The following is a 26,684-nucleotide window of genomic DNA, read 5'->3' as shown; positions in this document are numbered from 1 at the left end:
ATGATGTCAGAACAAAAAGCCCAGTGAACAGATAATAGCAATCAATAAACAAATAAACGAAGGAGGGGTGGGGAAGCACAAAATAAGCACTTGAAGTGCGGTGGATTTGAAACTAGGACAAATCCTGCAGATCGTCAGTTAAGCATATTCATCCTCGTCATAAACATGAGATGCTTTGTCATAACTCAAGCCATTTTTTGTTTCTCTGAATCTGACAAACAGATTTTGCTCTATAGCCCATTTTCAGTCCTTCATAACATTAATTCCCGTTATTGTTTGTGGACATAAGGTATTAATTTTTCCTTGCTGAAAGCTTAAAAAACAGACTCGTTTTGCAATGAAAAAGGGCGGTGGATCTTGTACCTCCCCAAGAGAACCTATCCGGTGTGGTTTGCATGCTGGACATGTTTGCTGTGCTGCCTTCTGCGCTGGGATGCTACAAAGCACAATGGGAAGCATTTAGACAACTTTTTATTGACTAAGGACTGGACAGTAGCATATGGGAACATCAACAATTGCTAACTGATCATGAAATAAAGAAATTCCAGTATTCTAATGTTATAAAAAGAAGGGGAAAAAAAAGTCATTCAGAACTTAGTCATATTGGTTCAGCTGTTGTAACCAAAGACTGATAAGATAATAGAGGTCTTTGTGGCTGTTTTCTACTGAAATGCTTTATCTTTATGATGCACTTGGGGCCCTTTAGAGTGGAAAGCTTTTTAAACTGCTATTGGAGTTAGAACTCAAATTAGATGCTATTGCAATGGCAAGGGGGCTCCTTAGTCAGGCAGCCCTCACAAAGTGACTTTTATCTCCGAAGCCCTTCCATTAGATTGTTACTTTCTTCTGTTTTCCCTGTTTATTTTTGTTGACTTTCACTGCCCTATTTTGTGGCATTTAAAAGGTGACCCAATCAAAAAAGGGTAAATGCTAAATGCTGGACAGAGCCTGTGAAGTAGAGACATCACAGCCTATCTGATGTGTGCTGCAGACTGCCGTGTTAGACAGAATGGTTTAACCAGGTTATCTCTGGGCAGCCAAGATCAAATACACTTTCTTTTAAGGCTAGCATTGTGTTTTTGCTTTCTTCTCAAACAATGTCCATTAAAAAACACACACGCACACACACACACACAAAAAAAGCAGGAATTGATTTATAAAGGCTTTTTTTTTTTTTTTTTTTTTTTTTTTTTTACTTTTTTAAAGCTGAAATTGCTTAACTTGATTCAAAATCATTTTTGATTGTTGGTTGAATTACTTTGGTTGATGATACTTTGGAACTGTAGTTATGTGATTTAAAGCTCTTCTTTGTTTCTGGCGAAGTCTGCGCTTCTCTCTTCTATTACTTTCTTTTGATTTCATAAAAGTCACGCTGTATTCATTTTAAAAACATAACAAGAATAATAGTTTGTGATTTATTAATTTGTTTTTCCTGTAGGTATGTGGGACCAAAGCTAGTTTAGATTCAACACATAAACAAGGATGATATTTTTAATGCTTTACACTCATCATAGAATTCAAGAGAACCGATAATACTTTGCAGCTGTGTGGAGATCCTGTGTAAAGATCCCAAAGCCCTTCAGCTAACCAGGCATAAAAACCTCTGACTGGTAGTGTTTTACTCTGGGTACATGTCGGGAAAGTAAGGCAAGCACATTCAGGAACCCACAGTAATTTAGTGTCACAGATAATAATCCAACTTCAGCAAGCTTTGGATCAGACCTATAAATTTTTGGCTTATTTATGACTCCATTATTCTGTCTTTTATTCACTTGATAGAATATGTGGTTTTATCTTGTTTTCTTTTGCTGAGTGTCAAAGAGATTAGTTTAAATTATACTATGTAAGTCTAGAAGTGTATTTTTTGTTATTCCTGCTTATTTTTTCCCTTACCAGCAGTTATTACTCTGCTTCTATCTTGTGACAACTTGCCACAAGGACAGTTCCAAATTTAACACTGAAAAGCCTCCTGTGTTTGTTGACATGCAGACTCATTGGTATATCTGAATATAGTCTGAATATACAGTAAGAGGTAATACGAATGTTGCAAGGTGGTAAACCAGGGGCAAATGTAGGAACTATAGTTATATTCTGCGTCTATAGTTACAGGACAGCAGATTTTAAATCTTTGAAACACTTAAAGAAATCTAGGTAGAGAAAATGCAAGGTGATACTTCTGATTTTTATTAAATGCATTTTATTATATGATGCATGATGATCTTCCTATTCCTTTGTGTACCAGAAATAACGTGGTATTATGATCAATTCTATAAGGTAGATCTTTTGTCACAGAGAGAGTTCTTTCTAAATGTAATTTTAGACCACAAGTTGAACTCTTCTTTCTTTTTCAGTAGATTTATAGCTACTTTTTTATTTTCTTAGTCCTGGTTAGATTGACCTATGACCAGAATTTCTCAAAAGTTCTCTTTGATGCCTTAGTTCTGTTCAATCTGACCATTTTATCTCAATTTGTGCTCCAATCTGGAGGGGGGGAAAAAAAGGTAAAACAATAAGCACACAACGAAAAATTAACATAGTACTGCAATAAAATTATTTTTTGAACTTTGATAATAAGCAAACAGTCAAGGATATATATATCTAAAAGACTATCGCAAATAAAAAATATTTTAATGAACTTTCATGGCAATAATTGTAATATTTTCATTACCAAAAAAAAAGTCCTTAAACACTATCGACTTCCCACCAACACTTCAAATTTTAAATACTGCTGGTAAAGGGAGTCAATGGATCAAATTCAGTATATCTGAAGTCACTGAAATAAAGGTCCCTAAGAAAAATGTGTCAATTTTAAAGGTCTTTCCTAACTGAGGACCATTTTGTGATAGAGCCAAAGGTTAATAAAATCAGTAGTGAATGTAGCAATTTTACAGATAAGCTATTCACAACAAGTGTAGTTACTTGAATAAAAAGCTAATTCAGTTCTAAAATGCCACATGCAGTAGCAGTGAATAGCTGCTTTTAGGTGCTTTCTGGAGGAGGATAAAATACAGAATCACAGCACTCTTCTTTTCCAGCATCCCTGGCTGCCTGTAAATTGCTGTGAATGGGACTGTAGGCTGACAGGCTCTATTAAGACAAACTGCCTTTCTCATCGGAGAGATAAAATAAATCAGGTGTTTAGTCAAATTAAAATACTTCAGATGGAGCAGGCCCTGGGGAGCACTGATCCACCTGACAAATCTGAGAGAAACTCAAGACAGATGTGTTTTGGGGATAAGGAAGACCCCATGGAAAAAAAATGCACTGCTGTCTTTGGAGTAGGAGAATAGGATTAGAGCAGAAAAGAGAGCTGTGATATATAATATTTTATGGACGCTGGCATATTTACTGTATATTTTTTTTACTAAGCTTTTTGTTTTATCTGTTTTTATGGCAAATACATTTTACAGAGAGCTATATTTTTATTTTATTTATAGATATTTTTTAGTCAGCACAAAAAGTTTATTTACTGGTAATGAGTTTAGGAATCTCGTTGCTTGCTGCAGTAAGTGGATGCAAAACAGATGATGATGGCACACAGCTACTGATGACCTCTCTTGGCCCAGCCAGATCAGCTCAATCTGGTCCGCATTCTGAGCAAGTTGGTTTTTATTGGTATTTAAACTGTAAAATAATGGTTGGGATTTTCCACTCTAAAATTAAATTATACCTCCCCCTACACTCCTCGTACCACGACTTTCTGCATCTTACGCTGTTTCTTGTCTTGAGCAGTGTTCGGTTAGGTGTCCTGCAGCTTCGTGGAGGTCTCATTATTTTCCAGGAGCACAGTGTACATTTTGTGGTCATCAGTTCTATCCTGTTGTTGGATTACACAGCACAGCACAAATTAAAGAGTAGAGTATTTTAAATGGGGTCATTCATTTTAGATGTGTTTCTCTGAGGGGGAAAAAAAGAAAAAGAAAGAAAAACAATTGCTATGACTTCCTGGCTAAGAACAGTTATTTCTGCCCACTTTTGTATAAAATTAAAAACAAAAAAGAAAAGAAAAATAAATGACCTTATAAATTTGCTGCAACTGTATCAAACAGTTTTAACTAATCATAACAAAACAATAAAATTTAATTGCTTTAGCAGGCACTCTGTGGTAGCTTTTTACTCATATTATTAAGCAAGTACAGAGTATACTGAATAATATGGAAGCAGAGCAGGAGACTAATATCTGCTTTGGGTGTGTAAAATATTTTATGACTGTAAGAGATCAGGGGTCTGCATTGCAATGCCAAAGCTGCTTGACAGATGTGGAAGTCTCGAGCTGTGGTTTCCCAGGTGGCAGTGAATGGCAATAAGTATCATTTGAGGCAGCAGGTTGCTTCCTATTGGCTTTCTAAAATAGGTGGAGTGATTGATCTCTTCCCGTCATGATGGGCAAATGGTTTTTCTTTGGCAGAAGTCTTTTATCTGTAAATATAAATTTGAGTATACAATAACATATTCCAAAGCAGCTAAATAACCTTTGATCCGTGGTGCAAAATACCCAAGACTGAACCATGTTGGAGTTTAGGAGGGTTAATGTAAGTCTATACAGAAGTCGCAGGTAATTGAGCTGATGTCAACAGCACAGAGCTCAGTGTAAGCTAATGGATCCTGGCAAGGCAGTACAGTACTTCCAGTGCAAACATTTTCCTGGCCATGTACCTGCCTAAGCTTACTTTAAAATCCTTTTTTAATTTTAATTTTCTTTTGAAACAGCCTTTTGCAGAGAACTCTTATTGTTTCAGCTGTGCATCTCGCACTAAGGTTTTGCAGTAAGTTTGATTAGTGATGTTCTTCAGATTTAACTTCATGCCTCCATCATATTTCTAGGGACTAAGAAAAGTGCTAGCCACCCCTAAAACTTTTACTGCAGCACGAGAAGTTTTTTGTGTTTCTTTGTCAGGGGCCTGTGTCACATGCATACTAAGACAAGATCTGGCATTACAGAGCACTGAAACATCAGTTTCTTTTAAAACTAGGGTAGTTAATGGTGCGTAAAAGATTGAATATTTTCAATACTTTCTGTTGTAAAATGAAGTTTGGTACTGTATAGAAAAACAGGTACGTTTTGTATCTGGGAGTTTTCTTTGTTTAGAGTGAATGACTTAATCCATGCAGTTGATAGAAAGCAAATGTAGACAGAGATTTTCTTGTATGACGCTTGTACAAGTGAAAGTCTAAGAGTAATAAAGATGCTGTCATAGTGCGATGTAAGTGGTAGAGCATCTTGGGTTTGTGACCTGGCAAGAGTCTGTTTTGTTTTTCCTCTCCTTATGAAACCTGTCAACCTCTTTCTTCTCTTCCCTAGAAGATACCCATCTTACTCCTGGGAAGAAGGTGGAGTCATAATTTTGGTGACAGTTTCTCCATTCCCTCCCAGGTCCTGTTCCTCACACATTTTTCTTCCTCTTTAGAAAGCCCAGTGACTTCTTAATCACAATCCCCTGTTGTGAATGGAGGAAAGGAAGGATGCTAGTCCCCTCTCTCTAATGCCATTTCTCATGTCATTGTGGCAGGACTACCTGATTTGGTTAGCTTCTTCTCTAACTCGTGGTTCTTCCGTACAACATGCAATCATTTTGTTTATTTATCCCATTTCCAACTGGAAACCTCTTTCAGATGCTCCTCCCATAGTCCTGAAGTCCTGCCTCACCAGAGTTATACTGCCTCTTCTAGTGCTGCAGGCTGAGAAGCTCACCCAGGGAAATGCATTGTATGGCTCAGCTATGGGCGCTGACATTGCTGTTTGTGACAAAGTTACGTGGTCAGACGTAAGATGGGATGGTTTTGGACTGATCTGCAGAAGGACCCTGTACTCTTAGGAGACCCATGCAATTTACCCATAAACAGACCATTAAGCATCATTAGTGCAAAGAATAAATGTACCGTAGTTTCATGTTAATTAAGTGCTCTCTATAGAGTAAACTTTGAAAGTTAAATGAAAATTTTTAAGCTGTTTTCTCAGGTTAGCCATTTCTCTTAGGAACAAGTCGAGCTCATTTTTAATACATATTCCATAACCAAAGCTTACATTTACCCAAATGACCAACCAGATATATGGGCATTTTAGAGACACGATCAATAAACTATTAAACTACTTCTTCCACAGAACAGCATCTTTTACATTTTTTTTTAGCATTTTTTGCATACTTAGAAAAAAATACATAGATATAAAGTGAAGGAAAATGATGTCTAATAAACTCTGAATGTATTTATCACACTGGGCAGATTTAAATGGAAAAGATATGATGTACACAGTGCATCATTAATTACTCCTGTCAGAAAAAAAAATAATAAAAAATACTCCCTATATTTTCTGCTTCATTTTTTGTTATAACCTCCGCTGCTTAGAGCACAGCAAAGCTATGTGCTAGATTCTTTTGGGATTCGTTAGTAAAATATGTATTCAAGCTGCCACTTGAAATGTTGGTGATTCAGTTCAGCCTTTTTTTTTTTTTTTTTTTTTTTTTTTTGTGAATATTGCTTGGTAACTATTGTCTATCTCATATTTACAGTACATCTTTCCTGCACATTTAGGTACACCAGAAAGCCTGGCAGAAAAAGAGCGACAGCTCTCCACCATGATCACCCAGCTGATCAGCTTACGGGAGCAGCTTCTGGCTGCCCATGATGAACAGAAAAAGCTGGCAGCCTCACAAATTGAAAAACAACGGCAGCAAATGGACCTTGCTCGCCAACAGCAAGAACAGGTGAGGCTTCAGGAAAGAAACCTGTGTACATGTTTCATGCAGAATGTTCATCATAAACATTGCTCTACTCAGCATTTCCCTTCATCTTTTTTTTTTTTTTCTTTCATTTTTTAATCGTTAAAAGAGCTTAAATATCTTCAGAAATTGGTACTTTTTCCATACAGAGAAAAACATTACAAGATCCTGAGAGAAAAGGGGGGTGTGGAAATTCAAATAATTTCTTTCTAGAATGAACTGCATTTGATAGATTTTGCAGTTCTTGCTTTTTGCACTGAGATTTGATTTGGGAGTTACCAATAATCATAGAATGGCTTAGGTTGGTAGGGACCTTAATGATCATCTAGTTTCAACCCCCCAGTAAGCCAGACTGTGAGCATTAAAATGAAAATCGTTCACTTTTTGACAAGAAAATAATTGGACAGAAAAATGTAACCTCAAACTTTCAAATATATTTTACAAGTTAGGTTTGATTTTTTTTTTGTATTTTTTTTTTTTTTTTTTTTTTTTTTTTTAAGATACAGTTGTCCACAGATATGTCCTTTTCTCATTGTAGGAAAGTGTAACAACAGTGATCCCATACACTTGTCCCCCAGGCATTAGATCAAACAGATCCAAATTAATGTGTGGTTTTTAGGAATCTGACATTATTACTAGAATTATCTTTTCAGTTAAATGTATTTTATAGGATATATACAGCAATATATGCTCTGTTGATTTTAATGAGTTGTGACGTCTGGTATTTTATGTGCTTGAGTATTTGCCCACATGTAGGAATATGGACTCATCCCCTAATGGAAAATAACATAAAGGAACACTGTAAAAAATCAGAAGTTAGAATGTCATTTAGCCATCCAGAGATGACACAGTAATTAACTATTGACACTTGTGAATAAGCTAGCACAAATTAATCTTGACACATTTGCAGACGAGTGATATCTTACAGTGAACACTTTGTAATTATATTTCAAAATGAAAATTAAATGACACTTAAAACTAGGTTGTCATGCTCAATGAAGCGAACATGTAGCTCAACCGATAGGCAAATAAAATTCAGAATTTGAGCCACATGGTGCTTGTGTACCCTACTTTACTGTGTCAAGTCTATACATCAAGACTATGCTATGGTAATTGCATTGCGGGGTATTGGATGCATTTTCTATCACAGTACTGTTCTATCTTAGAGAACACCATTGACATTAGATGCTTTGTGGTATATTTCTGGGTTTCTTTAGGAAATGCCTATTCGAATGGTATTATATTGTACATACAGCTACAAAAAGCTGTCTGCAAGCAGTTGCAGCTGCAACAGATCAGTGCCTTGGTGCAAGTAAGCAAAGATCTCGCTGTTGCCTTTGTTATAGGTTACTATGTGACGTAGCAGCCAGGTCACCAGCAGCTCCAAACAAGTCTCAACATAGAGTACTGTGGATCGCTGAAAAGCAATGCATCAGCCAGAAAGATTGACTTGTGGTACAGCCCCATTCGGTGTCTGATTTCAATACGAATTTACAGAAATTCCTTTCTGAGGCTTAAAATCATCACAATCTTTCTAGTACTTTCACTGAGATTTTAGCAGCATGGACAATGTGTGGACTGAAAGCCAGCAGAACTTAAATTTCAGTCCTAAGATGGAATAGCACAGTCGGGGTGTTACTAATGAAAAACACTAACTCAAGCATCCACATAGGTTTGTTAAATATACATAAATACATGTAGCTCGGCTACCATTGGAGTTGCTTTTCAAAGCATAGACTCCACTGCTGACCACTGTTCTGACAACAGATGACCTCAGGTCCCCTGGGGTCACAGGCACCTCTGTTTGAGCTACCTTTTTTACTAGCACACTGGGACCTGGTTCTTCAGTCTTCATTCACCATATTTTTATTGAATTCACTGGCAGATTTGTCCAAAAATATTTAACCACCAGGCTCATAAAGGGAGTTTGATCCCTGCTGCAGGCATCAGTGTGCTGGGCTGTGGCAGTTGCTTAATTCTTTTCCGATGCATCACTTGGCTTTGATCCCACCCTAGAATCACAGACCTCAGTTTGTCTTTTTGAGGTCATATGTCAGACTTAGAACATGTATAGATTTTATGTTGGTCCCCCATACAAAAATGAATTTTAACTGTAGCAGTGGAAAAAATGACAGAGCTATTTCCAGGTGAGAAAGTGAGATGAAGGAAATGGCAGATTTGATCTCTGAGTGAACAATTACAAGCTGCTAATTTGTACCTGCAAGTTCCTTATGAGTTAATCTGAACAGTTTGCACTAAGACTGGGTGATTGTTGTTTTTTTTTTGTTTGTTTGTTTTGTTTTGTTTTGTTTTGTTTTTCTTTTATTCCAAATGAACCTTGTTACCTTTCCTTCCTTCCTTCCTTCCTTCCTTCCTTGCTTCCTTCCTTCCTTCTTTCCTTCCTTCCTTCCTTCCCTCCTTCCCATCCTAAAAGCATTTTTGTTTAGTTTTCTCTGTTTATAACACAAGTCTTGTCCCCATTTCGGTCAGCTGTGCCATTCCCCTCCTACAGCAGCTGTCCAGTTGTTGCCTCCGCTCCTTGTGGCTGCCCCCCCATAGCTGCAGCCCATGTTACCCGTGGCAGGGAGCAGCTCTGTGGTTGGAGGGCGGGATCCCATTTCCCTTCTGCTCTCACATACTGATTTTAGAGAGCATAGGGGAATTGGGAGAGCCTGGGGCAGCGTCTCTCTTGTGAGTCTCTCTCTGTTCTGCCTGCACACTTGCTTCTCTCCCGTGCTAGAAAAGAGTTATATCAAACCTTTACTTTCTAGATCACTTACTGAATCTACAAAATGAGAGGAAGAATATCTACATATTTCACAGTGTTGTGTTGAGAATGAGCTACTAAGTGTCTAGCACTGATTTTACTCTAAGTAAGACTCTACTTGAGTAGCTCCAAGACTGTGAGATTCACAAGAGAAGCAATGTGCTGCTCATTATGAATGAAGTTAGAGAAGCTTGCCCTAGGAGCTTGTGCTGAATAGTGAAACATCTATAAATACTAGCTAAGGCTTCAGTTCAGCAAAGCAGGAAAATGTGTGTTTAACCTTAAGCACCTGAGTAATCCCATCCCCATTCAGCAAAGCACTTAATTTTAAGCATGTGTTTCATTCCCATTGTAGCTAACAGTAATGCATCATAGTCAAAGTTCACCACAGGCTTAAATGCTTTGTTGAATAGTGATGAGATTATTCACATGCACACAGCTAAGCCTATGCTTTTATGCTTTGCTGAGTTGAGGCCTAAGTGCTTAAAATACATATTTCTTACAGAATAACTATATTTTCATATAGCATGTAAGTGTAAAATGTTTATATCACATGCACGGATATCTCTAAAATATCATTTTTTTAAGAAATAAGTGATGCTCAATAAAAATATAGTAAAGACTAACTAAAAAGAAGTTTTTCACTCAATAATATTGAATTTTCAATATTACTGCTTTAATTTAATGGAAGTTTTATTTCCAATAGATTGCAAGACAACAGCAGCAACTTCTGCAACAGCAGCACAAAATCAATCTACTGCAGCAGCAAATTCAGGTCAGTGTGTTTTATTGCTCTCTTCTGATTATACTTAAATTCCATTTATGGAGTGGGAAGGATTTAAAATAAAGCAGCCACGTGCTTTACTAACAAGCTTCAGCAAAGATGCTCTTAAGACTCTTAGTCTTTGTGTCTTTAGAAATTGTTCTCAAATGGTCAAATACATTTTTGGTGGAAAGAGACTTTCTTTAATAAGCAGAGGTGTGTGTGTGTGTGTTTCTTTTTGTTTTTCCTGAAAGTTGTGAGTTATTTTTTAAATCTTATAATTTAACTCTGAAATCTGCAATCAGTTTGACATATTGTGTGAAGTAAAAGCAGAGATTCAATAATTGTTTATAGATTTTATTATCCTACAAAGATGGAATTGAGTTTGTAAGGAGGTTAGAAGAATGTCTTCAATTTTATTAACTAAAGTGAACGGCTATCAAATAGTGCGGTCTCAGTGTCTGTTTTTCAAAGTCCCTGGGACCAGTTTGCTCATGTATAAAGACTCACAGGTATCTATTCCTTGTACTGTTGAAGTTGTACCTTAATGGATCTGGGAGTGTTCTGCAGGCATTCATATATCTGTACTTATACTCAGAACCTGGTTTAATTGTCTGCTCCTAGACTCACTCTCAAGTATATATGTAGGTAGGGAGTGACATGTAGATAATAGACAATACTGATGTGTGACTCTGTCACCTTCTCTGTCTCCCACTTTGTTTGAAAGCATTTCCATGGGCCTGTTCCTTGATTGAAATATTTCATTTTGGTCTAACAGATGATTGTGTTGCCAATCATTTCCTGTAAGTATGGACTATTGGTTTGCACTATCAGCTGATTGCTGTTAGATGCCAAAACTGAAGATTTTTTCTTTCCTCATCCAAAGGGAATGCATGTAAATGCTTTTGCAAATATTATAATGCAGTTGGATTTTAAGGAGTTTAACATTTAAATATGTTGATACCTTAGCTGAGAGATGCAATTGAATTTTAAAGCATTGTTACTGTCGTTGCCTATTGGAAGACTGGTGTTCATATTAAGTGTACATAAAGGATAGAACTGTGGTAAGAATACTACTAGAATTGTGCTACATAAAGGTAAGGACTGTGAAAGGAAAAAGTACACCCACCGTCTTCTTCTAAGTGTTATTTGCAAGTCTAGCTTCAGAAAGCAAAAAATCATATTAAAAAACTTCTTGACTTGAAAGCTAACACTGAAACATAGCTGAGTATTCTAAATGGAGAAGAGTTATCTGCACGATAAGTTTATAATATAGAAATTCCTTTAAAAATTAGGACACAGAAAAGAGAAATCATACCAGGTCATTTTTGTTCCTATTTGGAGAATGTGGGTATGTGTTACTGCTCTCTAGTAAAAAGTTTCAAGGCAGTTCATGTTTCAGTTCACTTGCTGTTTTCCAGTAGCTTTACCCTTCCACTGACTCCAGGGAGATGCTGTCTTAGAACAGCTTGGGGGTTCATTCTCTTGTTTCCTGAACTCTCCCAAGTTTCCTAAACCCTTCACAAGTTTTCTTTTGTGTCCTTTCGGAGACATATATGCTAAGAAGTATTTTAATGATTGCTCTGTTCATATGAGCTAAATTATTTCTCAGTGATCTTTCCCTATATTTGTTTTATAACTCTTGCCAATATAAGCTGCTTTTATTTCATAGTTCCTCTGGAGATTGGGTTCTTTATTTATCCTTATATTTGAATGGAACAAATGTTACTGGTGCTAGTCGGGTGAATCTAATCAATGTATTAGAGGCAGAGAGGACTGTTCCCTCTCCCAGTTTGTTAGCTAGACTCATAGTAAGTTTCTCCTCACCTGAGGAACATTATTGACTTCAGTATGAAGCACTAGGTATGTTGGGCAGATGCCATCTCAAGCGTACATTGGTCTTACAATGAGATTACTAAGAAAAGCTTGTTAGGAGATTGTTTCCTAGGCTAAATGCCAGTTTACATGGCCCATTTGCTTGTAAGCCAAGTGGTTCCTCTTTGTTTGTGGGTTCTTTATTCTATGGCAGGTTTGCTAGCCAGGAGTTGCTTGGGAGAGAAGTTAGTTGCTAAGTCTCCTTGGCAGTTCATAATAGGTTTTGTTGCTATTGAATTGAGTGTGAGCGTTGCAGTTCTTTGAGAACCGCAGTCCTCTAAGGGCATAGGTGGGATGGAGCTCCGAGGACGCAGGTGCTGGGTTGGTTCTCCCAGGCTCCCTCTCAGCATCTTCTCAGGAAACCTCAGTACTGAGACAGGCGTCTCACTACTGATTGTGGGTGGAATTCATCATATCAAAAGTAGATAACTGCAGTATAGATTGTCTCAATTAATTATCCAGATTGTTTTTATAGTGAGCAGAGAGAAGCAGAGTGAATAATTTTAGGATGTAATTCATCTTGTCCTAAAGTAGACGTTTAAAATATGTCAGATGAATTGTTCCCTAAAATGGCTGTTTCTCTCCATTAACTATAAAAGATGTGGATGCTGATGCCTGTAGTGTAGAGATCTGAAGTGAGATGAGATAAATCGTACTCTCTGTGGCTTGAGGGAAAAAACAATTTTCTAATAAACGTTTACATTCTCAGCTTAGTTCTTTGGGCCTGGTAGAATTTGGAACTGTGCCCATGATAACCCACTTGATTTTATATAGAAGGTTCATTTGTTTAAAAATACTCTTGAGCAACCCTTTTCAGGAAACAACAATTACTTACATAAAACGGTGTGGATTTTTATCTATACGTTGTATGCAGGAAAAAACAGTAACAGTCTTCCCTGCTGCTCCCCTTTAGAGAAGACAACAAAATACATGTAGTCCAGGTGCCAATTCTACCTGGGCATGGCCCTATTCATGGCACAGCTACGTGAAGTAAGTACAGTGTGTTCTCCAGTGTGCAGGAGATAAAATGTTATTATCACATGAGACACAGTGTACCTCCATCATCCTCTGAGGTACAGTGCTAGTTCTTAAACAATGGTTTCCGTAAGTAAGTACATCCAATTTATTTAACCCTTTAAACAATTAGAAATAACTTTAGATGGGACTTAAAATTCTATCAACATTTTATAAAAATGGAAATAATCCATATTAAATAAAACACACTTCCTTGGATACCTAGTTGGTTAATTTACTGAGCGTTTTCATCATTTAGTGGTTATTATTTGCATTGTTTTATACTGTTTGCTTACTTAACCATTCTAACGCCTTATTTAGTTGTGCTTTTGTTTGTTTGTATTTTCAAAGAGCATTTACTAGAGCATCTTACTCCAGACCTATTACATATCCAAAACCCTTGTCAGCAATCTGGTGCAAAGAGGACATCAGTCTGGCTAAGCATATGAAAATAAAATAGGTATTTTAAGAGTACTGAAGTCATTAAATGTTCTTTGTAATTGTCTCATGTTTTGTAAGTTAAGCTAATGCTACTTTTAGGGTATGCATGTTGGAGACAGACGTTTTGTCTGTTGGCTAAAGGGATTGGGAAAGTCAAGTTGTTCTTGGTTCTGTCTCTGATTATCTGAAATTTGGCAAATTGTTTCCTGTTCCTCAATTTAAGCATAATGTTTTGAGAACTTAAATGAAAATTTTCAAGTAAGTGTAGTGTATTATTACTTTTCAACTCAAATGTTCAGATTCCTCTTAGGGAAAAGGATAAACACTCTTCTATTGAGGAGTCCGTAGAGATGGGCTGAAATCTTCTATGTCAAATTCAGATCTTTCTGCAAAGCTGTGCAGAGGAATCATTGCTTTTTAGTGGAGACGAAGTTGAGAAAATGCAGTATGACAAGTCAGAGCTCTCAGGTCAGTCTCCAGGTTGCTTCAGATTCTTTGAAGAACATTTTCCCTTGAAAAGTATTAATTCTTGAAGTAGTAGTGATGCTATTTCAAGGACATCTCTTAGTCTGTGCTGTGAAAGAGAAAACCTAGAGATAAGGGAAAAAGTGGTTTAAAGGAAGAATTTGGTGGTACGTCATAAAGAGAAGACTATGTTGAAAGAAGGGAAGGCTTGCATCTCGGTAACATTTCAGACTTTGTGAACAACTTGTGGTCTTGAAATCCCCATTAATTCAGTCCCCATTCCCAGAATTCAGATTTTCCAACACAAGGCTTGAGGACTGCTTCTGACCCACCATGGTTAGCTGAGGAGGGGCTCAAATCCTGCTGAGCACGTTCCAATCTTAGAGCATGTTGCTCCAGGACTTATCTATGTGTGGAGGGATTTAAGGGCTGAAAGTCTGATGGCTTCGCTCCCCTGGTGGGCAGGCTTCATTAGGGTGAGTCCTGAAACAAAGGCACACTGGTGGTTAAGCCTCTCTGGAAAAAAACTGGCAATGGGAATTAGAGTGAGAGCTGGTCCAAACTGCTTTCATCCATTTCCTTTTGCCTCGTTCCTATATACTGTGCTACTCAATGCCACTGCAGAGCATTTCTTTTTCTGTTTGAATCAGGTATTTCCATCGCGTAGAAAAACTGCTTCTTCTCTCATAGGTATTCTGTTTTAATTCAGCTGCTAGAAATTATTCCCAGTAGTATTTTTTTTCTTGTTTTAATCTGCACAATCATGCTGTTGTAGCTTCATATTAATGTTCTTGCATTGTCTGTCATTTGAAAAGAGTGAACATTATTACTGTGATAGTAAACAAACAAAAGAATAGTGACATCAAAATTACAACTATTTAAACTGTCCTTGAGTAGGAATCATTTGAGTCACGCTTAAAACTTAAGAGGCTGAACCTACAAGTCTCTGTTCTTATCCATGATTAACTACTGACAATTCAGGTACCTGGTGAGCTGAATAAGGACTATCTCTTTATGTGAAGTACATGTCTAAAGATCAGGAATAATTACATTCCACATTAGCCTTCACGGCCTCCCTGACCTGGTTAATTAATTTTTTGCTAGGATAATAATAGTAGAAATAGATTTAAAGATATGCTTCATCATTAAGTATGTAACTGACCTCCAATTTTAAGAGCTGAACCTTTCATTTATTGCCTTTTGGAGACAGGTTAAAGCTCCTTGCGGTGAGCTTGCTGAAAATGCACAAGCTGGAATCTAGTTATTGTCAGTTCGGTTACGCTCTCTGAGGTTGTCTCTCTTTGTAAACTGCATTTAGCACTGACAAGCAAAAAGCAATTGCAATGCTACTGTTCTGGCACTAGGGAATATTCTCCCCCTCTTTTTTTTGCTGTTGTTGTTGCATTTTCCTTTTCTTCTTCTTTTTTTTTTTTTTTTTTTTTTTTTTTTTGTTATTGATCATGAAACTGATCCCCTTCCAGCAAGCTCTGAACAGGACCAAATAAAGTCATTGAAAGCAATTTGATACTTCTATTGGCAGGCTACGCAGATCAGATACTCCCTTGAAAGAGAACGAGAGTTATAAACAAAGCTTAGAAGTCTAGGAATAGCCCCCAGCTTCAGCAAACCCTTAAAATATTTTGTAATTGTATCTTCAATCATGAATTAGCCAGGAAAAACAGACCTTTTTTGCCTTTATATTTCACTGCTGTATGCTGTTTTTAATTGCCCACAGGCATACTGTTGTGATCTTCTTTGGAAGTTTAAAACCAGGATAAAAATGCAAATCTAATTATTTCTTTTATCTAATCTAATTAACTTTTAAAAGTAATGAGAGATGCACTGTAGCCTGCATCAAACATTTTAATAATGATGTTTCTGGATTAAAGAATAGGTAAAACTACTGTAATTTATAAGCAATCAAAATTATGGCAGTTGAAAATGTAAATTATTGTGTTGGCTTAATAAACTATAGCTGTACCTTGTTAATTTATAGTAGAAAGGATACATATCCCTTAAATTCCAGGTTGCTTATGAATTGGTTCCCAACTATCCTTGGTATCTTTATTTATTTATTTGTTGTTAGCAGTTCAGTATTAAAAAAAAATAATAAAATGTCTAGGTGTCTTCCACAGTGCAGTTGTCCACATGGAATAGGCAAGTGGTGATAGGTGCCTGTAACTTGCAGCTGGCTGCTAACGCGCTGATTCAGATCTGGAGGACTCTGCTGTAGGTGCAACATTGCAGCTTCTGTCTGGCTCATAACTTGCTTAGCAAAAATGGAAAGCGGTCCATGGAAGAAAGACACAGATGGTAAACATCAAAGTCAAATGTTTCACATTTTATTTATTATTACATGGTGGCTTATTAATGAGTTCTGAAGTCCTTGTTTGATAACTTCCCAAGCAAAAGCTCTGTTACAGACTAGCTTTTTCCACCGAAAGCCGTTCTCATGGCTGGCTAGCTTGGAATTTCTTTCAGCAAGGTGGCAGGAGAAGAAAAGTTGGATTCTTACCCTCTTCCAGCAGCCCATGCTTCAATAAATACTCTGTCTATGCTCCCTTTCCTTTATTCAGCCCCTTCTATACTAAGATTGCTTTGGCACGATTACGTGGTGGTGGCCTAAGGAAAACGAATTGTGCTGAAGCTTTGCCCTATCTCCTAAGAGTCTTGTCTTGCACCTTGGAATTTGTAAAGCTCCTGCTAGCTGCTCTGCCTTGGAGGCCTTCAGCCCCTGGAAAAAACATTTCTTCTGGCAAAGAAGGAAGTAGCTGAATTCCACTCTTAACAGAATCCTTAAAACTGTATGTAGTCTTGAGGTGGGAGGGATTTTCTTGTTTTATTTTATTTTACTGTGATTTTCTAAGAGTTAAAATAGCTGTCTTACAGTTTTCTAATTCACTGTTTTTTTTTTTTCTTTCTTTTAAATAGCTTTATTTCGCCTACCCAAGTCTAAACAAATTGTATTTAATGCAAAAATTAAGCCTTGTGTATCTCTTTCATATGACTTCTCTAATTATAGAGCAGTAAATGGTAGAATAGCATATGTTAGCAACATGAGCAGCAGTCTATGAAATGAGCTACAAGTTAATAAAATGATCTTGTGGTGGTGTTGGCCAAATGTTAGCACACATGTTTCGGAAAGTGATATTTCAACAGACTTGAAGAATAGGACTTTGGCACACGGGTGCCGAACATGATCTGATGTATGGAAATTAGTTAAACCAAAGTAAATGTCATTGTTCCTCGGGCTCATGTCGGTGCAGAAAATGATAGTAGCTGCCCTCCCACTTTCCTTCTCCCACGTCTGTTTTAAAATTGGAAATGAAGGCAAAGGCACCCATATTCCCAGTTCAAGTACTGCTGTTTCTTTCCTTCTGGGCACGTTGCATTGCAGTCTTGCCAGTGACTTAAGGGCTTGTTCTCGGACATGCCTGCTACCAAAGCCAGGCTACAATCTCATTGATTCTGTTGAGCCCAAACATACGTTCTGCTGCCTTTGCTTACAGAAGGGCCTCAGATTTGAGCTGTGTTAATGTAGAGGCAGATTATAACCAGCTCCTGAGAAATTTAGGATCAAGAGGATCAAGCAAATACTTACTGCCCACCTATACTGTTGCTCAGGGGTCACTCTCAGCTGGTGGGCTGCCCATTCCAACCAAGCAAAATGCTCTGGCAGCCTCAGGGCTTGCCGATCTATACACCCTGGTTTAGCTCCCAAAGATCCTGGCCGAGGTCGTGCACTGCTGAACCATCTGGTGCTGTTCCTCTGATAGCACAAGTAAGCATCACCCTCGCTGTCAGTCAGCATAATGTAACATCTACAATATTTGGATTAAAGCAGTTATAATGCAGTATTAGCTCCAATACAGAAAACCAGTTTCCTTCCCAAATGGCATGTGCACAGACTAAAATGGGTAACTGAGAACAGAAACTGAGCAAACTGGCAGGCTGCCAGTGGGGCTGACCCTGTGAAGTCTTATTTGCCTGTGTAATACTTTCCTAGCCAGTATTTGATGACTTGTATGTAAGTGTTACTCATATAAGAAGGCTTCACAGAATTGGGCACGTCGTATGAAGAAGGACTTAGACTATTAGCATTGTGGTTGGGATATCAAAGACATAAATGATACTAATGAGGCAGGGGCGTAATTTTTAGGGGGTGTAATTTGTTTTACTAGAGAAACATGTAGTTGGAAAAAACAGGCAACCTCTTGGACATGCCAATTCTTTTTCAGGTCTTTCCTCAGTGTTACATCAAAACACGTGCCAGGACTGCCACAGAAACTGCCAAAGATATTGGCCTTTCATTTCTAATTAGTTACTTTTTCAGTGATGATTTTTGTGATTGACAATAAGATGGCCAAGAGGAAAAACAATCAGGATTTGGATGACTTTTTTTTTTTCTTCATAACTTATATATTCATCAGGAGATAGTGAATAAAGAAAATAGTTAATAAATGTTAGTATTAAAATGACTTGATTTATGGAGATATTCAGGTATACAGGCAAGACTGGAATGTGATGATATCAGAGGTCAAAATTTCTGTCTGCCGAAGCAGGTATTTGGAGTAAAATGATGAAGTACAGCCCCACATAAAAAGGCCAAAAGCATTTAGAAAATAAATTGTAAAATACTTTTTGAAATCTCACAGTAAAACCTTAAATTTACCAGATGGGCTAAACCCTGACCTAAAGGATCAAAATGTTTTCCAGTTGTTATACTTAACAGTGTATGAAAACTGTTACAAGACATGATGAATTTGTTGTTCAGTCTTTGAAGTAATTGTGGGAATGCTCAAGAATGCAAGTGTGTTATTGAATCAGTTTGAACATAAAAACTTATTTAAAATATATTTAATGTCATGACAGCAAGGAAAAAGTGAGTGCATTGCTCCCTGAATGCTTTCAGGAATTATGAATTCACATAAAGAAAGTAGTAGTATGTGCAAACAAAAGAACAAACTAGGTGTCATTTAACACTTGGTATACACTTGATGGCAAATAAGTAAAATAAAGTGAATGAAAAAATCTAATATTCCTCTTGGCTCTTATGCAACTAGTTAGTCCAGATACTGGTAAAAATGTCAAAGCATAGGTCTCAAGGAAAGGTGAACCAACTTGGCCTGGAATTTTCTATCTAATTTCAAGTCACTGTTAAAGCAAGGAAAAGCTAATTTAAGAGTGCAGCTTACACCATATTTTCTTTTGTTGTTGTTGTTTTTTTTTTTTTTACCCTCTTTCATTAGAGCCTCTCTTTCCCCTCTCCCTCCCCCCCCAAAAAAAAATAAAATAAAATAAAATAAAATTAGATAATGTAGTTACGTTGTATGCAAGATTTTTACTTGTTTAAAAGAAGCTGGTCTTTTACATAAATCTTATATACATCTTCAGCAAGTTGGACACTTGCACAGCTTGGCTAAATTATGTCTATATTGAGAAACTAAGAAGTTACACAGTGTGCATTCCATACTTGAGGGATGGGAAATAAAAATTGATATACTGTGCGACACATGATATAACACAGTGAAATATCTTTTAAATTCCAGAGGGATGCACTGACATCACCACACTTAATTCACATGCAGTAACTCCCACAAAATGTTATTAATTTTAAATTGGAGTTTGTAATCATTCAATAAAAAGAAAATAAATGATGTAAACAGTATACAATGGTGCATTATGAGATGTTGAATTCATCTTATTCACCAACCCAAAATGCCAGTATATTAAGAAAACATTAATGTTGTAGCACCAAATAATAAAAGCAAAGAAATTCACAGTTGATGGCGGTGAAATCCATCTTGAGACATCACCACCCCACAGTATGGCAGGGGACTTATGAGTTAGAAAACTTTATTTGAAAGTAAAATATTACTCTTTTATTCTGTGAAGCAGAGATCAGAAAGGTGGAGCAACGTATAGTTAGTTTACAATCTAGATCAGGAAGATAAATAAGTAGTGTGGAGGCAAGCCTTAAGTGGGCAGTTGCTACAGGCAACAAAATAAAGCGGATAGTGCAACATATACCTAATAGCCTAAGTGCAGACTGGGATTCCTTGTTTGAAAAAGCAATTTATATATTAAAGAATAAAAATTTTCTTTGAGGAGGGGGCCTGGCAGTTTGTTTTTTTCTGCTGTGGCAAGAAGTGATTGGTATGGAAGAACTCGCTGGTCTAGCTTTGCCTTTTCCATCTCATTGAATTTTATTGGTTGTATATTTTCAGGATACTCATCTTCTCTATAACTGCGTATCTGAGTATCTCATAAGCTCAAGTGTATTATCCTCACAACACTCTTTTGAGGCAGAATAAAAAGCCTATAGATATTTGGGGTATCTAATTTTAAATATCTAATTTGGATGACTGAATTAGGACTTTAGACTCCATATATAAAACAGTCCAGGTGCTTTGAATTACCTTCTGTTGATTAGACAGGGAGGGTAGGTTCCTAATTTAGGCACCTAAGTTAAATCTCCTGAGTGACTTGATCCAGGTCTTAAACGAAATTTGACAGACCTGAAATCTGTGTTTTCAGAATGCATATGGTGGTTCTCTAACATCTTGTCATTCTTTCTATCACAATTTTCTGTCAAATGAGCACTTTCATTTATTCTAATGGAGCTTTTCGCCAGAGTGTATTTACTTCAGCCAGCCAGAAAAATATTTGCTCGTTCCTTTTACCCATGTTGATGCCTTTAAAAAAAAAAAAATCAGCTAGCTTGACACTCTTGTGGTCATGATGGTGTAGCTGTTGTCAAACATGAAGAGGCAAGTGCAGAAGAAGCCTGTTATTTCCCAAATCCATGTATTTTCTTTACAGATATAGAAAAACTTCTGCTGCTATGAAACGTCCTTTGAACAGAAGTTTATTGTGGAGAGAAAATAATTTTTTTGTTCAGAGAATGCCTGAATTTCTCAGTGGTCCCTCCTACATTCTGCAGGGTGTTCAAAAGACTTACTTGAAATGGCAGTTAAATAATGTTTTTTATTTAATCAAAATGACTGCTTCTAAATGGAGATCTTGCATGCCACATTTTAGGCCAGAATATATTTTTATAGCCAAGTTATAAACCTCTGAAAAAGGGGGCTTATAATGGAAAGGTTGACACAACATTAATTTTAGTGTTGTAAACGCAATGGTATAATTTTGGAAAAAAGCCTTTATAGCTGTGCTAAGATATTAATTGCAGGAAATTACAGCATATCCTATTAAAGTATTATGTCAGTGGCATACATAGCATATAACACCTTTGCATATTCTCCCTTGTTTTCACGGCAACGTTTTGCATTTTGATCTGTAAAGAGTAGATGGATAAAATGGCTCAGAGTTTCTGATTATTATTGCTCAAGGGGAAAAAACAGCCTGGATAATGCTTCCTTATGGCCTATTCTAGAAACAGGTCTTCTGTTAACCAGGTAAATTCATTATGGGTAATAAGGAATTAACCAAATTCTGCTGAAGTGAAAGTCTTACATTTATTTTGTGACTTTCGGACCAGGGATTAGAATTTGGAACTGATCTTTACTCTAACAAATTAGTCAGAATCTTTCCAGAATTACAACAGTTTTTGCAACAAACTCATTTTTACTGATAAGGGCTTACTTTTAATTACTTACAGAGTCATTCCCAGCTGTTACAACTGTGTGGCAGACACGGTTTCTTACCTTTCTGATTTCTGTTCGTTCAATTCTTCATTAATGCATTTTATGTATATATTGTGGAGGAGGAGCTGTAGATATCTACCAAGTTGAATGAAGTGCATCGCATTGTGCATTTTTTTTTTTTTTTAATTTCAAGGCAATAGGTTATTTACTGCATTTCTGTCACTGTTAGGATTGCAGGGACATAGTATAATAATACCTTGTTACAGGAACTGTTCTTATGCAGTAATTATTTGTTAATATCTTGGTTTTAATATGTGCTGAATTGTAGCTTTTGGGTACAGTCTAAGGTTGGATGTTGGCTTTACTGCAGTTGTTATTTTAAACTAGGTTGAACTTCTATTAAAATAGTTCCTTCTGTCAGATCTTTCAGAATATGGGCAGTATCTTTTATTTGTAAAACACCTTCTATTGAGGTCTTGATCTCATCAGGAACTTTCAGTGTTCCATTGACACAAATTTGCAGTGAAAGAATATCAATAATAACAATATGCATTTATTTTTATTTTAAACAGAAATATTTTTAATTTATTATCAAGACCTGGAGTCTTGGTATTTTATCTCTTTTCCCATCTGAAGACAGTGGAGCTTGCACAATACTTTTGCCTAGGAAAACAAACAAACAACAACAACAACAAAAAAACACATGGTAATGTTGTATGGTAGGTGAATATCTAACAAGATGGGAGCAAAGACCTTCTCTAAAACCCCACTAATATGCAAGTTCATTGGTCTGTTAATGTTTCCCATTAATTGGAAGACTTTAACATATAACCATTGAATATATCTGGTTTTACTTATCAAATCCAGAACTGCTTTTTCTCTGCCTGCTGAGCAGGGAAAACTCCATGCTGTACCAGTTTCTTTTTACTTGAGGCTCCCAGTATCATCAGGATTAAAACTGTCAGAACAGTCAACCCTCTTTATTTTGTGGTTTTAAATACAAAGCAGAATATTGTTGCCTGAGAAATGGCACGCTTTCAATGTGTTAGTTAAAAATTGCCGAGTGGACAAAACAAAAAGGATTCCTGTTAATAGCAGACATTGAAATATTGCTTTCACCATTTTGGGGAAAGAGGATACAAATCTGCACTTTAATTTATTTTTATTCTACACCACTAACTTGTCTTCATTGGCTTAATCCCACGCTCAAGTATAAGGAAAAACTCATGCTCAAGTTAGTGAGAGTTTTGCTTCATTGAATGCAATGCAGGGTGCCATTTCCTCAGCTGGTGTTGTTCATTTTCTCTCCACTTATGTCAGTCTAATACTGGAAGTACAGAATTAGGCCTGCTTTTTAAAAACAAAAAGAGCTCACGTGGAAATGACAGCATTTCATTTTGCTTTTTTTATTCGCTGTAAAATATTCCTCTGCTGTGTGTGTGCATTTATATTTGGGGATAATTGTGCCTATCTGCTCTAGAACACTCAGAGGTAGCTGATATGTTGTATATGAATATTTTTGTCTTACAGGTCATTTATTTTGGTTATCAGTTTGTGCTATTAATATTCTTAATCATTAGAGCCCTTTTTATTTATTTATTTTAAATCCAGAACAGTATAATATAGATGAATAGTTGTGATAATACTTTTGTAACAAACAAAACCAAAGTGATTTCCACATTGAATTACTTTTCTGTTTGGTTTGCTTTAGTTGAGAAAATACTCTCTTACTCGGCAAGGCTACACATCTGCCAGTTTATTTGCCCTGTTGTTTTACTATCAGTTGAAATATGCATGCGTTTCATATGTAACTTTAGGAGGAGCAGAATATACTAGTAATTTATACAATAGACGCTGATGATTATTGACCATTAAAGAGTAATAAAACATTTCCTCTGTGAAATAGATGTAGCATCAAATGTCTTTATTTCTGACAGTAAATGTTTCAGGTTTACTACATAGACATTAATGTTATTAAAATCTGGCTACACTCTAGCAAACATAGGTCACCTCTTATAAAATGAATGGCATTGCAAGCAGAAGAAAAAAAATACTTTGAAGAAAGTCTCAAGCTCATGTGTATATTAACCAGAGCAGATGAAATGATTTATTGGGTTTTATACACAATCTGTAAAGGGTAAGCATTGCTAACAGAATGAGTGGCAGCCTCAGGGAGCTGAGTAGCCCCCAGGGACCAGCCTTTGTTCCTCTGGACTTGACAGGCATGTGTCCCTGTTAAATGAGGGCTTAATTTCTCTCATATGTGCACAATTTCCAAGCTCAACAAAGGCAGCCAGGACTGGAGCTATTTAAAAGAGCCAGCTCAGGAGGAAGCATTCCTGGAGAAAGGGGATGCTAAGGGGCTAATTACTCACTATAGTTCAGTAACTGATTTTTTTTTTTTTTTCTAAGCATGGTTTATTAACACAGAACTGCTACTTTCATTTTACGTAAACATAGATTGAAATTACAAGGGTGTTACTTCTCTTTGTGAAATAGCCATTTTAAAGGTCTTACTGACCAAAAATAACACAAGAAGTGTGTTCATTTTATTTTAAGCTTCCAATGAAAGTCATCGCCTTTAAATCTTAGGGAAAGATTTCTTTTAAAAGTGCAGAGACATTAATTCTCAGTGTCTTCATCTTCTTTCTCAATCTCTCCCTGTTTCACATACAGTTGTAGGAGTTGTCCTCAGTGCTTACTGCATTCAACTAAATATGTTAATTAAAATTGTCTGGAAAAATGGTTCAGCATATGTAAAGCTTATTAATATTTACTTAATTACATGTCTAGTGTGGTATGCCTTTTACAAGCCTCTCTCTACGTATTTAAATTTGTGTTTAGACCCTGCAGACCTTTATGGTGCCTTTGAAATATTCTAATGACACTGCTCCATACAAGAAGTTGAATTTTTTCCCTCCTTTTCTAGTACTGGGCTTGGGTCACCCTTCTGTTACTTGCAGCTGGCATGTTCTGTGGAGAACAGGGCAGCAGTTTGACAGGGATGCTGGGGGGAAAAAAAAAAGGCATGGAAAATGCAGTTATTTTCTCTGGCCAGTGTTGCCGAGCTCCTCTGTTACTTTGAAAGAAGGACACACTGCTTCTGTGCAACAGGTTTGAAACATTGTGGTCCCCATTAGCAAACCACTTTGTCTTGAAATACTACGTTTTCATGCTTATTTCCTATTCTGAAACAAACAAGAAACTTTCTCGTGAAATAGGCAACACATTTCATTCTTCTCTATCAGAACATTCTGATCCTCTTAAAATCAAAATCCAGACATGGGTGGAAGAAAATGTTCTGACAGCTCTGTGGGGCCTGCTCCCTGAGGGGGCTGACTGGGCCTACAAAATGGTGGCAGAGAAGGCCTCAAAGTTCATAGCTGTGCTTGGGCCATGGTGCATGTACTTTTGTGAAAACAGAGACAAAAGTTGCAATTAGAGTGTGACCTCAGTAGAAGAAAACTTACTGAATCAAGAAGAGCCTTTCGATATGAAAATGATAAAATTTAGGGAAAAAAAGAAACCAGAGCTTCTAATAGAGTGCTGTTTCCAACTGAGGTAAACTAAGTATTGCTTTGTTTTTCCTTGAACTGTTTCTTTGACACATAATTAGTTTCGATAACCTTATTTTAATTTTTTTCATCAAGTGGGACACTTTTGAAACCAAACGTGTTTCCAATATAATGATTAAAATCATCAGAATTGATTTGGAAATTTCAGCAAACCTCATAGTCTCTCCAATCTACACTGGAAAAAAAAAAAAAAAAAAAGGTAACTCAGTAAATATTAGGGAAATAACTTTTTTTTTCTTTTTTTTTCTTTTTTTTTTTCCCCTGTTAATTTCAGTTTTTGTAACACATTGCATAATCTGGTCATCATAAATAGGTATCCTGATAGAATTTGTGGATCAAATTGTCAGGTTTTATACTCTGAACTTTCACTGTAAATGGAGAAAGATTGTGAATGTACAAACTGCAGGTTGCAGAATGCTAAGAATGAACCGAATTATAAACTTTTAAATGTTTTAGATCATCCCTGAGTAGACAGTGCCCTAGCAGTATGAAGAATTGGAGGTTTTAGAGAGATTATTTGAAACAAAAAATATCCATTATTTACTCTTTCTGAGAAGAATGAGATGTATGATGGATTACTGGAAAGGGATGTAGGACTTGTTCTGGTTTATCTACTCTTTCCTTTCAAGGCTTTGTTCTCTCATGCTGAAGAAAGGGATGATAGTAATAAGGAGGAGTACAAAGCTTCATTAGGGTTTTTTAAGATTACAATTTAAAAAACCAACCAAACAAACAACATTATTTAGTCAATAAACCTATGTTTCTTTTCACTAAGTAAATGATTTGTGATTTAATACAAGTCACAAACCTGACTCAGATCCTACTTACTGCTGTGCAAGTCAGGAATACCTCCATAAAATAGAAACAGTACATCTGCCTTCATCCTGGTAATAGATTTACAGCCATCAAGTCTCAGAATCACCCATTCATTTCCTTTCTCCCTAGAGATGACAAAGTATATAACACTTGATGAACTGCAGCTTCCAGGAACATTCAGATGTTGATGCTACAAAGACCTATATTGCAGGTTGAAGTCTTGCGCGGATTAAAATTCTACTTTGGATAAAGTAAAGGAGCTACATATATGCAGGAGCATTTGGTGCTGTTATAAAGCTGAGAGAAAATGGTTTAACTTGGATTCCATGCAGATTCTGACTAAGCCTTTCTTTAAAGATTTGTTTCCATTCTCTGGAGGAGGAGGAAGGGTTCCTTACCAAGAGACTTTTTTTTCCATCTGATTAAGAGAAAACACCTCCTAATCAGAAAGGAAGGTCCCACACAGATTACCTTCTTGTCATGCTTTGATAGGACCCAGATTTCACTGAGGCTTTTGTGAAGAGCTGTAGAGAGTACTAAAGCCATGGCTCCACAATATTTCATTTAGTTCTGGTGTTTGTGTGTTTAACAGCAACCAAACAAAACAAACACACACACAAATGACAATAGGAAAAAAGATTA

The 26,684-nt window shown here is 36.7% G+C and overlaps 1 protein-coding gene across 5 annotated transcripts in view; it reads left to right on the top strand.

Annotated features, from left to right (window-relative positions):
- SOX6 (SRY-box transcription factor 6) overlaps window positions 1–26,684 on the top strand; it is a 373,900-nt gene that overhangs the window by 219,292 nt on the left and 127,924 nt on the right. For all 5 annotated transcript variants that reach the window (XM_084287862.1, XM_084287859.1, XM_084287861.1 and 2 more), the window contains 2 exons: window positions 6,532–6,704; window positions 10,193–10,261. In XM_084287862.1, coding sequence (XP_084143988.1) covers window positions 6,532–6,704; window positions 10,193–10,261 — 242 coding nt within the window. The remainder of the gene's footprint in view (window positions 1–6,531; window positions 6,705–10,192; window positions 10,262–26,684) is intronic.

The sequence above is a fragment of the Netta rufina genome (assembly GCF_964035555.1).
Source record: "Netta rufina genome assembly, chromosome: 5".
Lineage (NCBI taxonomy): Eukaryota > Metazoa > Chordata > Aves > Anseriformes > Anatidae > Netta > Netta rufina.
The sequence above is the reverse complement of the archived record's forward strand: the minus strand, read 5'-3'. Positions and strand labels throughout refer to the sequence as shown.